Source organism: Panicum virgatum, chromosome 5K (assembly GCF_016808335.1).
Source record: "Panicum virgatum strain AP13 chromosome 5K, P.virgatum_v5, whole genome shotgun sequence".
Classification (NCBI taxonomy): domain Eukaryota; kingdom Viridiplantae; phylum Streptophyta; class Magnoliopsida; order Poales; family Poaceae; genus Panicum; species Panicum virgatum.
Genome location: NC_053140.1, coordinates 49,700,675 through 49,714,308, shown reverse-complemented (window position 1 = coordinate 49,714,308; position 13,634 = coordinate 49,700,675). Strand labels below are relative to the sequence as shown.

General features: G+C 43.6%; 2 protein-coding genes across 5 annotated transcripts; one reads left to right on the top strand and one right to left on the bottom strand.

Annotated features, from left to right (window-relative positions):
- Nucleotides 1–1,731: 1,731 nt before the first annotated feature.
- Nucleotides 1,732–2,481, bottom strand: LOC120710190 (L-arabinokinase-like). Its single transcript, XM_039995844.1, has 5 exons — nucleotides 2,402–2,481; nucleotides 2,227–2,314; nucleotides 2,083–2,126; nucleotides 1,912–2,007; nucleotides 1,732–1,812 (listed from the first exon to the last, which is right to left on the bottom strand). The coding sequence occupies exons 1-5, from the start codon at nucleotides 2,444–2,446 to the stop codon at nucleotides 1,732–1,734; spliced, it is 354 nt and encodes a 117-aa protein (XP_039851778.1). The 5' UTR covers nucleotides 2,447–2,481.
- Nucleotides 2,482–5,370: 2,889 nt separating this feature from the next.
- Nucleotides 5,371–11,467, top strand: LOC120708166 (protein CROWDED NUCLEI 4-like). Of its 4 annotated transcripts, none has more exons than XM_039993291.1 (8): nucleotides 5,371–5,738; nucleotides 6,600–6,809; nucleotides 7,412–7,665; nucleotides 7,842–8,112; nucleotides 8,263–8,346; nucleotides 8,418–10,126; nucleotides 10,216–10,372; nucleotides 10,874–11,467. In XM_039993291.1, the coding sequence occupies exons 1-8, from the start codon at nucleotides 5,586–5,588 to the stop codon at nucleotides 11,006–11,008; spliced, it is 2,973 nt and encodes a 990-aa protein (XP_039849225.1). In that variant the 5' UTR covers nucleotides 5,371–5,585; the 3' UTR covers nucleotides 11,009–11,467. The 4 variants fall into 4 exon arrangements, with proteins under 4 accessions (XP_039849225.1, XP_039849224.1, XP_039849223.1 ...); XM_039993290.1 differs by having other exon boundaries at nucleotides 5,372–5,738; nucleotides 10,213–10,372; XM_039993289.1 differs by having other exon boundaries at nucleotides 5,373–5,738; nucleotides 10,216–10,375.
- Nucleotides 11,468–13,634: the final 2,167 nt, after the last annotated feature.

The following is a 13,634-nucleotide window of genomic DNA, read 5'->3' as shown; positions in this document are numbered from 1 at the left end:
GGGGAATTAAATGAACGGACATTAGTTGCAAGATAGTCTTGGGGGGTAATTTAGAATGTTCTGTAACTTTGGATGGTCCACACCCAGGGTTTACAATCCCGCTCGGAAACCGCCGGAAACCGGGTTTTTTTCCCGTTCCCGGAACTGGGCGGGATTGGAAACCGCCAGGATTTCCCGGAAAATTTCGCCCAAATTTAAATTTTTCAAAAAAATTTGTATGAACGGTAACCGCTGCATCCCGAGCGGGAACCGTTGTTTCCGTTGATTTTTACCGGGAAATGCCGTCGGCCGAGGGGAAAATTAAAAATTTTGGCAACATTTCTCCGTAATTTTGTAAATAGTATTGCACAAAGTATATATCAAGCATTTATGTATCATTGACAGGGAGATAAACATATAAATAGAAGTTCATATACATATAAATGTTGTGTTCGCATGAGTAGTCCATAAATCACAACAATAGTCCATCCAGACTTCATATCCATAGTCCATACAAATCATCAAATACACATCATGTTATTTGTATGAGGGTATATGGTTTTTATGCAACACAATAATTATTTGAAATAATCATTGTGTTGCATAAGAACCATATACCCTCGTACAAATAGCTAGCATACACATATAAATTCATGTGTGTATGACACAGTGCTAGAGGACTATACATTATCTTGCAAAATGTTAGGTGCATAATGATGGGTACATGTATGTGTTAGTAAGTTAGTTGTTGATATTGTAGGAGATGATATGTTAGTGGTAGGATTTATCATATATGTGGTAGTACTTATCAAAATGTTAGGTGCATAATGATGGTTACATGTATGTGACATGTCTATATATGTGTGTGACATGTATATATGTATCTTATATATGTTTGTGCCATGTCATGTATTCAATTTGCACTGAAATGCTGCCAAAATTTTCATTGTTCGTACTAACTATGCAATGCTATGTCCATTATATACATTAAAACATTATATACGGAGTCATTTCTTACGGCATGTCAATTGTTCAAATGGAGTCATTTCTTTGTAAAATTTGGCTTCACTACACCTGTTTTTTTTAATTCCCGGTCGCTGTGACCGGTTTCCCGGTCAGAAAACACCGGTTCCCGGTCGGAAAAACCGGTTTCCCGATTTTTGAATTTGAAGTGCCATTTCATCCGGTTTCTGGCGGTTTTCACCGGGAACCGGCCGGTTTCCCGTTCCCGGACTCAGGCGGGAAAACGCTTCCCGACGGAAACGTAAACCCTGTCCACACCATATCGGTGCTGTCATTATAGCATGCTTTTTTCAGGAAAAGAACACAAACTTTAAAATGGTGCCATTCATGAAAAGCTTTTCCGATTTAGAAAATGGATTTTGTAGTGTAGAGACAAATAATATGGTGGGGACATTTCACCTCAACACGGAAGTTTTCATATATGGGATGTCTAGTAGGAGCCTTCACACTGTAAGATCTTTTACGATCAATGACTGTCACTGTGTCATTGTGATCTCCATATTTCTCTAAAAATGCATCTCCACTGATCGCCTCTGGAATGTCTTTTGCATAAGCAGCTTCATATCTGAAACTGACATTTTATTATTATTTGGAATACCAGAACCATAAATATAATTCTTGAATTTACTAATAGTTCAAGATATTAATTCTGCAATTAGATCCAAGTACCCAATTCGTCCAATAACTCAAGTAATGTTTCCACAACACAAGCCGGTGAGGAAAGGCTTCCTACCTATGCCGTATCCCTGAATCCAGACCCCAGAACCGCATATGAGTTGGTATGCTAACCAATTCCTTCACTTCTGCAGGCTGCGTGATCAAACAAATACAAAAGTAGCATTGTTTTTGACTCGAGGAAAAGTAGGATGTACCAGTTTCTGTACACTGGAACTAACAAACAACACCAACCTGGCAAACCATGGCAAGGAGTTTGTTAGCTTCTCCACATGCGGATGCCATATGATCCACTACCCCACAAGGAGCTCCAACAACATGATTCTCAACCTGAAAAAAAAACATTAGACCCATATAAGATTTGTAGATTATATTCTACCACCAGATTTCAGTTAAACTTCATACCTTCTGACAAAGTAAAGCAAGATCCCTAGGGTTGATGTTTAAACCTATGGACAAGTAAAAAGGAAATTATTGAAGATGCTATTTAGAGACGACTTGTTACTCAGAATTCATGATAGGCTAAATAGCCATCGTCAATCTACAAGCCATAGGCAGCGGCAATAGCAGACATTGTAGCAACCTCCACTGATGCAGAAGAAGAAACACCTTTGCCTTCCGGTACAGCAGATGAAACCTGGCATTTTAGAGAAGAAAGAAGATAGGAACTGATTAAATGATTTGACATGAGCAATTGCATGCTAATGAAAACTTGGGTGATTACCAGAATGCTAATGCTGTCAGTGAACTGGACACCAAGCTCAGTCATCAAAACTAGAATTGTTCCAGCAACATAGGCAGTCCATCTGAGGCTGTGTTTAGTTCCGTTTTCCAAAAATTTTGGAAACGGAATCTTGGCATTTAGAAGTACTAAATGAAATCTATTTATAAATTTTTTTACACGGATGGGTTCTAAATCGTGAGACGAATATAACGAGCCTAATTAATCCATCATTAGATATTATTTACTGTAGCACGACGTTGTCTAATCATGGCCTAATTAGGCTTAAAAGATTCGTCTCGAAATTACACCCGGGGGTTATGAAATGTGTTTTGTCAGTTATCCACACTTAAGACTTCTAATTAGTGGTCAAACGTTCAAAATTACTGTAGCGCTGTAAATTTTTTGAAATTTTAAGAGAAACTAAACACGGCCTGAGATAAAAAAAATAGTGCCTTGGCGCTCGGTGCCGAACAGGTGGCGTGGCCGCGTGGGGATAAAAAATGACGAGCCGCCAGGGGCTTGTAGGCCCGGATGGGCCGTCAAAGTCAAACACCCACCTCGGATGGGAACCGGTTCCTCTGCAGCGTGCCACTGACAGGGTTTCAGAAACCGTCCGGGAACCGCCGGTTTCCGGGATTTTTTCCCGTTTCCGGTCCGGTCCGAGACAGTAAACCGGGTCCGGTTTTTTATATTTTAGGCTTCTAAATCCAAAAATACAAAAGTAAATTTTTTGTGCTACTGTTCCGGTTCTGAACAGTACCACCGGTTTTTTAAACCCTGGCCACTGACCGGCGGGAGAGAGAGGCCGTGTTTGGTTGATTTGTGAAAAAGTTTTGAGGAAATTTTTTTGATGTTTTGACCATTAATTCTAATTACAAAATTACCTTCACAACTATGGTACTGTAGCAGTTGCTCTAACTAATGAGGTCTTTGACCGCACGATTAGGGGATGATTGAGCGCGGTCACTGTAGCATCACTATAGCTAATCATGATGAAACTTGGCTCATTAAATTTGTCTCGAAAAGTTACACCCATCTCTGAAAAAATTTTGTAAATAGACTTCATTCAATACTCTATGCGAGTATTTGTCTTTTTGTGAAATTTTAATGGAACATGTAACCAAACATCGCCAGAGACACTCGGTCCAACACGATCCACTCGGCTGTGGCCTGTGGGCGCAGCACCGAATTGTACAAGTAGCTTGCAGAGGAAGCAAGTTTCCAGGTGGGCGAAGCGTTTTCTGGTAAAAAAAAGTCATATGGAATGTTTTAACATATATATGAAGTACTAAATGAAATCTATTTACAAAAAATTTTATATGGATGGGCTGTAAATCGCGAGACGAATTTAATGAGCCTATTTAATCCATAATTTGCAACAGTTATACTACAGTAACCATCCGCTAAATATGAATTAATCATGGATTAATTAGCATCATTAGATTTGTCTCGCGATTTACAACCCATCTGTGCAAAAAGATTTGTAAATAGACTTCATTTAGTAAAATTCCATCGTAATTTTTTTTTGCGTTGTAAATAAACACGACCTCCATCCTTCCAAGGCGGCAGCAGTAATTTAAAAAAAAACAAAAAACAATGCGGCAGCATTGAAAGCGAGCCTTTCAGCCGCTCTCCCGCAGCGGAACGTTGGACGGGTTGGCACTTGGCAGAATTCTGTACATCGGGTTTCTCTGACGTGCGGGCCACAAAATGTCGGGGCCCGCACGTCGGGCTTGCTCAACGCACCTGGGCTGTGGACCCAGTGGATTTGCCTCTTCTTTTTTTAAAAAATGCCTCTTCTTCGGATGCACAGGATGCTTCTGTGCACCAAGACTACAGGGTGGAGGGTGGAGGCCCATTGGAACCGGAGCACTAAATTTTACGGCTTCAAAAGATGACATCTATGAAAATTGTATTTTTATAGGGAACGTATTAGGTGCAAATCAATTTTTTCGTACAAACTATAAAAACTTCAATTCGGATCATTGGATCAACATCCAAGAAGCATGATGGATTAAGTATTTTTACAATCTGGATTCACCTTTAGATTGGATAATCACACTTTTACAAATTCTCCCTCCCATTCCCCTGCGTCCCTCCCCTTGGATATTGATCCGATGGTTCAAATTGAAGTTTTCATAGTTTGCACGAAGAGATTGATTTGCACATAATATTTTCCTTTTTAGTATTGTTAACGAAATGGAAGAGTTATAAAAATAGGGATCATATCAGATGCAAACCAATCTTCTCCATACAAATTATGCAAACTTTAATCTGAGTCATCGGATCAACGTCCAAGGGGAGAGGCACAGGAGGGTGGGGGATTTGCAAAAGTGTGATTACCCAATTCAAGGGTGGGCGGTTAATTATAAAATTATCCAATCATCTATGCTCTTTAGATGTTGATCCGGTGGTCCAGATTGAACTTTGCACAGTTTGTATAGAAAAATTGGTTTGCACCTGATATATTCTCGTACAAATATGCTATAGCATCTTAAAACGATGTTAAGCATCGCGGTCCTTCTGTGTTTAACTATCCTGATTGTTTTTTAATAAAACGGAAATGAAAACAAACCAATGCACCATGTTTGTTTGCTGGTTCACCCCTACAGCCATAGCCAACAACCACTAGCTTCTAAAATGGAAACAGCTTCTAAAAAGAGGCTAGTGCCTTTATTAATACTATGTGTGTAAATAAAAAGGGAAATAGTATCCTACCATACAAAAGGTAACATCACACAGTTCATCCCAGCTGGCGTTGCCCATAAACGGAAATAAAAATTAGAGAATCCGGGAACAATCAATTCCTCGCGGCCTGTACAGCGCCGAGTCCTCCGTGCACCCGGTCCACGGAGCTCGACGCCCATCCGATTTCAATTCCCCCCTCGTCCACCCATCGAGCCAAATCCTTTTTTCCTCCCCACCGAACCCGAGTAAAAACCCTTCTCAGCACGAAGAGCGCAGCCGCGCTGCTGCCCACGAAAAGAGAGCGAGGAAAAAGAGCGAGGAAAGAAAAGGAGGGGCGGAGGGGAGAGAGAGAGAGAGACCTCCACTCACCCCCGGCCGGAAAAGCACGGAGCTCCCCCCGGCAGCGAGGAGCGCGTGACCTCGCCGGGGTCGCGGGCGGGCGGCGCCGACAGGATCCGGTAGGGTTCCGGCGGGCGGGAGGGCGGGGCCCCTCGCCATGGCGAGCCCGCGGTCGGGCGGCGCCGGAGGCGGCGCGGCGGGGGACGAGGCGATCTGGAGGAAGCTCCGGGAGGCCGGCTTCGACGAGAACGCCGTCAGGCGCCGGGACAAGGCGGCGCTCATTGGCTACATATCGCGGCTCGAGTCCGAGGTAATCACTTGGGACGGATGCGCCGGGTTTTGGTTTCTTGGGGGCGTGGTCGGCGGTTCTTGTCTACCTGAGTAGTTCTAGGCTGGAGTTCTTTCGCGGGGAGCTGGGTAGGATTGTGCGGTCAAGAACTTGGGAAAGCAATGGCGATATTCTGCCGGCGGGGAGATTCAGGGGAGGGAAGATTTCTTCTTGGCGTTTTTTCTTGCATTCTTTTTTACGTTTCTTGTGTTCTGTTGTGAGTATTGTGTCATATTGTGCCAGATGAGTCGCCCTAGTTGAAAAACAAAGCTGTTTTCTGATTGGTTATTGGTAAATGGTATTTGCTGGTTTGCTGGGCTGCAAACTTGTATTTCTCAAGCTGTGCTGTTTTTCTTTATGCTTCCCCGGTTTTCTTTTGCATTCACTTCGATATTCCGCGAAGCCCAGTTAATGTGCGAAGTGAGCTGGGTCTCATTTCAAGCATACTGCATGTCTGCAACAGTTGTTTCCGAACTACGTTTGGGGTGAGTTCTTTTGCTGCCAAGGGTGGGACAGAAATTGGATCCGAGAGATGGTTATTTGGCTCTGTGGATTGCTTGATGTGCTGTTGAAAATAATGAACCTGCCACAGCATTGTGTTAACATTTGCATTTATTTTCTATATGGTAAATGGTCGTTATCATTTACTCTGTTTACGTTATATATGTTGTTTTCCTATTGATACTGTGAGAGTTCCTTGATCTGTGCCAGAGTGTAATAATCTAATGTCTTGTAATAATCTGGTTGCTGCTGCTTACCTTTTAGGATTGCATGCTTTAATCTCTCTAAGGGCTGGAAATTCTTCGTTTTTTTTAAAAAAATATGTGAAAAAACTCTGTGCAGATTTATGATTATCAGCACAATCTGGGGCTTATTTTGTTGGACCGGAAGGAGTTGGAATCTAAATATGAGCAGCTTAAAGCTTCTTCTGAGGACACTGATACCATGCTCAAGCGTGAAAGAGCTGCCCAGCAGTCTGCTTTGGCTGAAACAAGGAAAAAGGAAGAGAACCTAAAAAAGAATTTATGCATTCAGAAGGAGTGTGTATCCAATGTAAGATTCCATCTTAATTGACCATCATGATGTTCTACTATCTCAATTTTTTTGTTCCATATATAGAACCCAAAAGGTTACGTCCTCCATTTGTTTGTCAACATGTGCACTGAACAACTGACAATGATGAAATATACTCTACTAGAGATTTGGTATTGACATGGATGTTCAAATTATTGCGAATGCTTAATTATTCGAGGCTAAGAATAAATGCACCACCAAATGTTAGCTTGTTGTATTTTCTGTGCATGATGTATGGTGACATTGATCAATCAAGTTATACTGAATTGAGAATAAATGTACCACCAAATGTAGTGAGGTGGGAGATCTAAATTGAGAATGTTATACCGAAGTGCCAATTGTTTCACTAGGAGCTAATTTTATGCACAACTGAAACAAAAACTTTGTGTTTCTCGCTGAACATGTGCACATGATCAATGGTAATATGTAAGGGATTTTGTAGGATTCGAGCAAAAGATAACTCCCAATTTGTCTTCCGACTCGATTTCCCCCAAAATAGGATTGCATGGGACTTTCGAGCTGTACTCCATTTCACTCGTTTAACTGCTTAATCTTTTGCTGATTTGGCTTATTCAATGTAGCTTGAAAAAGCACTGCATGACATGCGTGGAGAAGCTGCTGAAGTAAAAGTTTCATATGAAGCCAAACTAGCTGAAGCCCTTCAAATGATAGAGGCTGCACAGAAAAAGTTCGATGAAGCAGAAGATAAACTTCTTGCTGCAAAATCCTTGGAAGCAGAGTCAACTCGTACTCGCAATGCCTCATTGAGAAGTCTGCAAGACATTGAAGACCGTGAAGATCAGCTAAGAAGAGACAAAACTTCTTTTGAACTTGAGTATGCACTCAATTTTCTTGTGAAATTAAGTTGGATTTTCTAACTGAAATGGTTTAATTTGAGTTCTGTTTCAATTTTTTCGTGAAATGTGCGGTCTGATGTTCTGTTAGAAATGGTTATTTTGTTTGTGGAAATATTTCTCCTGTGACTTACTTAAATCAAGCATGTTATTGCAGGAGGGCATCTAAGGAGAGAGAGATTAGCCTCCAGAGAAAATTATTGGATGATACCAGAAAAATTTTGCATGAAAAGGAGCAGGCATTACTGAAAGAACAAGCACTTCTTAATCAGAGGGATGACAACATCCTTGAGAGGCTTGGATACATAACACACTCAGAAAAAAAGTTGGAGGAGGAAAAGCTGAATCTTGAAGATGAAAGGAAGGTTCTCATGGAAGAAAAGAATAAGCTGGACCTTAAAATGCAGGCTGTTATTTCTAGGGAGGAAGTATGTATTGTTTCCTTTTTCTTCTTTTGTTAGCAGGAGCGCTTTGCAACTTTGTGCCTACTGTACAGAAATTCCTTTCATTATTTTATTTGCGGCAGAACTTTGTTAATGAAATTGTGCCTCTGACGCAGAAAATGCTTTGTTTTGTAGGCCATAATTAAGAAGGAATCCTTACTTGATAAACGCGAAACCGAACTATTGGTTTTGCAAGAGACAATTGCCAGCAAAGAAAGGGTATGATTTTCTAGTATCAGTATAATTGATGTGTAAATAGTTAACATCTAATTGTGCTTATATGGCTGTAGGCTGAAATAGAAAGGCTACGCCAGGAGCAAGAAGTTTCCCTGGTGAGAAGGCGGCAAGAATTTGACACTGAGATGGAGATTAAACTCACTTCTTTTGAGGAAGAGATAGAAGCGAGGAAGGCCCTGCTGGACCAGAGGGAAAGTGCCCTCAGTGAGCAGGAGGATTCAGTGGCACAAAGAGAGCAAAATCTCAACCTTAGACTTGCAGAGTTAACAAGCAAGGAAGAGTCTTTGGTAAAGAGATCGGATGAGTTAAACGAAGAAGAGAGAAAGCTCTCCTCTCACAGAGAAGTGGTGTACATTGAATTACAAAAAGAAAGGGAGGAAATTCGGAATATGAAATTGGATTTGGAGAAGGAAAAATCTTTCTTTGAAGAGGAGAAGCGCGAAGCGATTCAAGCTCAGGAGAAACTACTAATAACCCAAAATGAGAGAGAAGATTTACTTATTTTGCAGATGAAACTTAAAGAAGAAATTGATAGTCTGAGAGCCCAAAAAGTTGATCTTATGGTTGATGCAGAAAGACTGCTAGCAGAAAAGGAAAGATTTGAGATTGAGTGGGAGCTGATTGATGAGAAAAAGGACGAACTACAAAAGGAAGCAGCCAGAATTGCTGATGAGCGAAGAGTTATAGATGAGCATCTCAAGAATGAACTTGATATCATCAAACAAGAGAAGGAAAATCTCCGAATTCAGTTCAAAAATAGTGCAGAATCCCTTGCTTGTGAACATATGGAGTTCATGAATAAGATGCAGCAAGAGCATGCTAGTTGGCTAAGCATGATACAACAAGAAAGAGAAGATCTTAAGAGAGATATTGATATCCAGAGAACAGAGTTACTGAATTCTGCAAAGGCAAGGCAGATGGAAATAGATTCATATTTAAGGGAAAAGGAAGATGAGTTTGAGCAGAAAAAATCCAAGGAGCTTGAGTACATCAATTCTGAAAAGGAAACGATAAGCTCAAAACTGGAACATGTCAGGCTTGAATTGCAGAAACTTGAGGAAGAGAGGAAAGAAGCTATGCTAGAACGAGAGAGGAGAGAGCAAGAGCTGTCTGAAATAAAGAACACTATAGATGCCCTTAACAAACAACGGGAGAAGTTGCAAGAGCAAAGAAAACTGCTTCATTCAGATCGAGAAGCAATCACACAGCAAATCCAGCAACTTAATGAATTAGAAGAACTGAAGATTGAAACTGAGAACAAGCAACTGTCTTTGAGACAGTGTGGGAGATCAAAGCATGGAGATGGTGATGCGGAAAACCTGAAGGAGAATGGTGTTCACCAATCTTCAGATGAGGATCAAAATGCTAGTCCCAAAAAGTGTTCATCACCAAAACTTATTCTTGGAAAGAAATTAGATGTGTCACCCTCTGTTTCAACGCCAATTTCTTGGGTTCGAAAATGTGCTCAGGTGATATTCAAACGCTCTCCAGAGAAGAGTGCTGATCATGATAATGATAGATTTGCACATGCAAAGCTGGGAAATGTCAACGACCCTAGCTTAGTTGGAAATGGTGGATTATTTGCTTGTCAGCTGGAAAATGGTGCTGGGGAAGTACAACATGCTGTTGAGAAAGTTGGGAAAAAGAGGCTTAATAATGCACTATCTCATGATCAGAGTGAAAATTTTGAGCCGAAACGAAAGCACCAGAGGAGCAGTACTTTGACTCGGAGAGTGAGAGGAGGGGAAATTGAGTCTAACTGGTATCTTTTCTTGTTTACAAATTTGCTTCTGTTTCATCTAAATTTTTGAAGTTATTCTTACTATGTGTTGTCATGTCTAATGTCAGCAGTCCATCAGTTCTAGAAGAAAAATGTTCTAAGAATGAACACGATGCAGTCCCAGTTGGTCTATCTGGGAAGGGACTGGGTTATCCAAGACCAGGAGAACTGGCTTCTTCAGATGCTTCAGATATTCCTGAAGCATCTGAGCCTTCAGAGGAGATTTCAGTGGTAGTTTCTCAGTGCTCAATATCTGTTTCTGGTTAATGTTTTGCACCTTGTTTTCTGAATCTGAGTAATGCTGAGTTTGATAATAGCCTTGTGGGCTTTTGGCATCCCACCTTGTTCTGATATTACATCTATGCATATGGGAACAGAGATTTGCTTTTTCTAGGAGTTCATATAATTTTCTGCCAAACAAGCTGATAAATATTGAAACTTTATTATTAATCTCCTAGATATTGCATGAACTTATGCAAACCATGTACACAAAATTGTACATTGCGAGTATTGGTAAAAAAAACTCTTGTGTTCACGTTTCTATTATGTTTGTGCCATGCAATTTGGAGTTGCTAGCTTTAGTGGAATTTGTGCCAATTGAATGTGTCATATTGGCAGTAAGTTATTATCAATTTTTTAGAGAAGTTATTCAGCATTTAGTCATACAGGGCCAGGGCACCTCTTCTTTAGGATTTACTATCTTACTGGTTTCCTATTTTGCCTTGCCAGTTTGCCTCTGAAGCATTAGATGGAGATGCCAAGGACAAGGATGAACCTGATGAGGAATCTGATGATGAAGGCGAAGAGGAAGAGGAAGAGAAGACATCTTCAGCGAAGAAGCTGTGGCGCTTTCTCATTACATGATCACCTTCCCCATGTGATAACTGATAAATAACAAAGCTAAGTGTGTAGGCTGACAGTTACCAGCCCTATGAGGATATGCGGTATCGTGAGCAGCGCCACCTTACTGTAGCTTCATTGGCTTTGTGCCTTTGTCATACCCAGCCTTTGGGGTTATAGAGGGTGGTACTGATTTGGTTGTGTTGGTATTGTGATCAGCGCGTTGTTTTGGATGGCGCTGTAGGGGCCCCCACTTGCTTCGTTTTCTGTTCCCGTATCCCCAAGATGGCTTCGACAGTTCGACGTGTAAACTGATTGATAGCTCCCAGGCTGGTGTAAAAATGATGTCTCGTAGCAAGAGGCAAACCCACATGGTCAGTAGCATTGTCCAGAAGTGTGGTAGCGTTTGCCTTTCTTGTTTCAGCTGTGTGATATATAATAGGTGATTTGACTGATTCGTGGCCTGCCTTTGTTTTTGAATTATTCGTGCAAAGTTTGTCAAATTTTGTGATCTGTAGCAGTTTTTGCGCTTCGGGCTCGCGAGATTGACTTGCAAAATGAGCCGACTGATGGAATTTTAAGTTTGACTGGGCCAATGTGGACTGCAAATTGGCTATGTGCATGTCTGCCTGCAGTCAGGTCTGCAGAAAAATACCGCTGGTGGCTGGTGCTGGTTGCCAGAGCAGAGTGATGGTTGTTTGCGATGTAAGCCACCTGTTCGAGCTGTTTCAGTGAAAGAAACGTTGCAAGTGATTTATAGCCCTGAAGAAAGACGGTCCTCCCAATGTTGACGAGTCATAGCCCATAGGTCGTCGTCGGGACAATCAAATGAAGGTTTAAAAATAACGCCAGGGCCCAGGCATTGCTTGCAGAATGCTGCGACTACAATTTGATTTCTTTGATTTTGTTGTACCAAAGACCTCGAAACAGGAAGTTCAATGGGTGAAAACATATGGAGTAGTATGTATTTTGCTCTGATTGGCTGTTGAGCTAGTTCAACAAGGCACATGTACGCATGACTTGTATGCCCTGAAACTAAAACAAAACGGCGTTCAGTTGTTGTGTAGTCACTCACGCAAAATCTCCTACCGATTGTTTTTTTTAAAAAAAGCAATCGTTTATATCACTTTCGTTTTTGAGAAAATTACTAGTACTTAGTAGTAGATCAGAAAATTATTATATACTAGTACTTCTTTTTTCTGAATACTATATACTAGTACTTAGGTGTGACCGTGTGAGGAGCCTTATGGGGAACGAGTAGCGCAAGCAGGTCTCGATCGGGCCGCCCGAGAGGTGGCCTGCGTCCTGGATCCCGCCCGGGAGCAGTGAGCCCACGATGGGATCACGATGACGGCCTGTTTCCTTCCGTTCCGTTCCGTTCATGAGACGGATCATTCATCCATCAGGAGTTCAGGACCAGAGAATCAGATAGACCAGCGCAGCGATGGCCATGGAAACTCCGCAGACGGCAAGAATTCCTCCCGTGTACTTTCTGAACCAGCATCAGATCCAGATCACCACCAATCGACCCGAACCAGAAGCACGCCTCCAACTCCAAACCTACTGTTTCAGCAATGCTGCTCGTACGCCCGATTCATCATTACAGCGACAGGAGTGTACGTAGCAATCATGGATGGCCCTGGGGCCTGGGCAAAGGCATCGTGCGTGCAAGGAACAGGTACGATCACGCCCGACGTGCGCGATCACCGGCTCGAGCACGTCTGGATCTGATCGCGTGCGTGCGTGCGTGCTCGCTTCCTCCGCTGGCGGTCGGGCTGGGCATTCGGTTCTAACCGAATCGATCGGTTCGGTTCTTCGGTTTTTTCACAATTCGGTTCTAAAAAAATAGGGACCGATCGGTTCTTTCCAGGAGTGGGAACCGAGGAAATTCGGTTTCGGTTCTTTCGGTTCGGTTCCGGTTATAACCGAATTAACCGAGCCACCTCAACATGGTTCACGAAATCAAAAAAAAAACAGGCGCCGACCAGTGCCGCCGTTCGCCTCCTCGCCCGTTGCTGGCGCCACCACCACCGCCCTCGCGCAAGCGCTGGCCGCCGCCCGCCGGAGTGACAGCGCGCGGAGACCGTTGTTGTCGTCGATGCGCCGCCGCCGTCGATCCACCGCCGTCGCGCCCTCCCGCGGCCGCGCGCTGCCACCGCCGCCCCGTCTCGCGGCCGCGCACCAGCGCCGTCGCCCCCGCCGGGAGGAAGGGAGGGAGGGAGGCGGCGGCCGGGCGTGGCGCCGCCGCGCCGGGAGGTAGGGAGGGAGCCGGGGGCTCTGGCGGAGGCGGAAGCAGCGGCGCCGGCCGCCGGCGGAGCGGGGGGAGGCGGACACAGTAGCGCCGGCCGCCGGCGGAATGGGCGTAGGGCAAGCGGTGGCCGGTGGGGGTCGGCGGAGTGGGGACTGTGGAGGGGGCGGCGGCCGGCGGGGTCAGGGTGGGGGATCTCGGGAGGGACCGAGGGAGCCTGGCGGCTGGCGCAGTGGCGCCTGGTGGGGTGGGCTAGGGTTAGTTATGGGCCGACGGCTTGGGCCATTTTGGGCTTCGTGGGGCTAATGGCATATGGGCTCGGTTCCTCGGTTAACCGAGTTCAAGAACCGAACCGAACCGAAATTTTCGGTGCCTCAGAATTAGGAACCGAACAGAGAACCG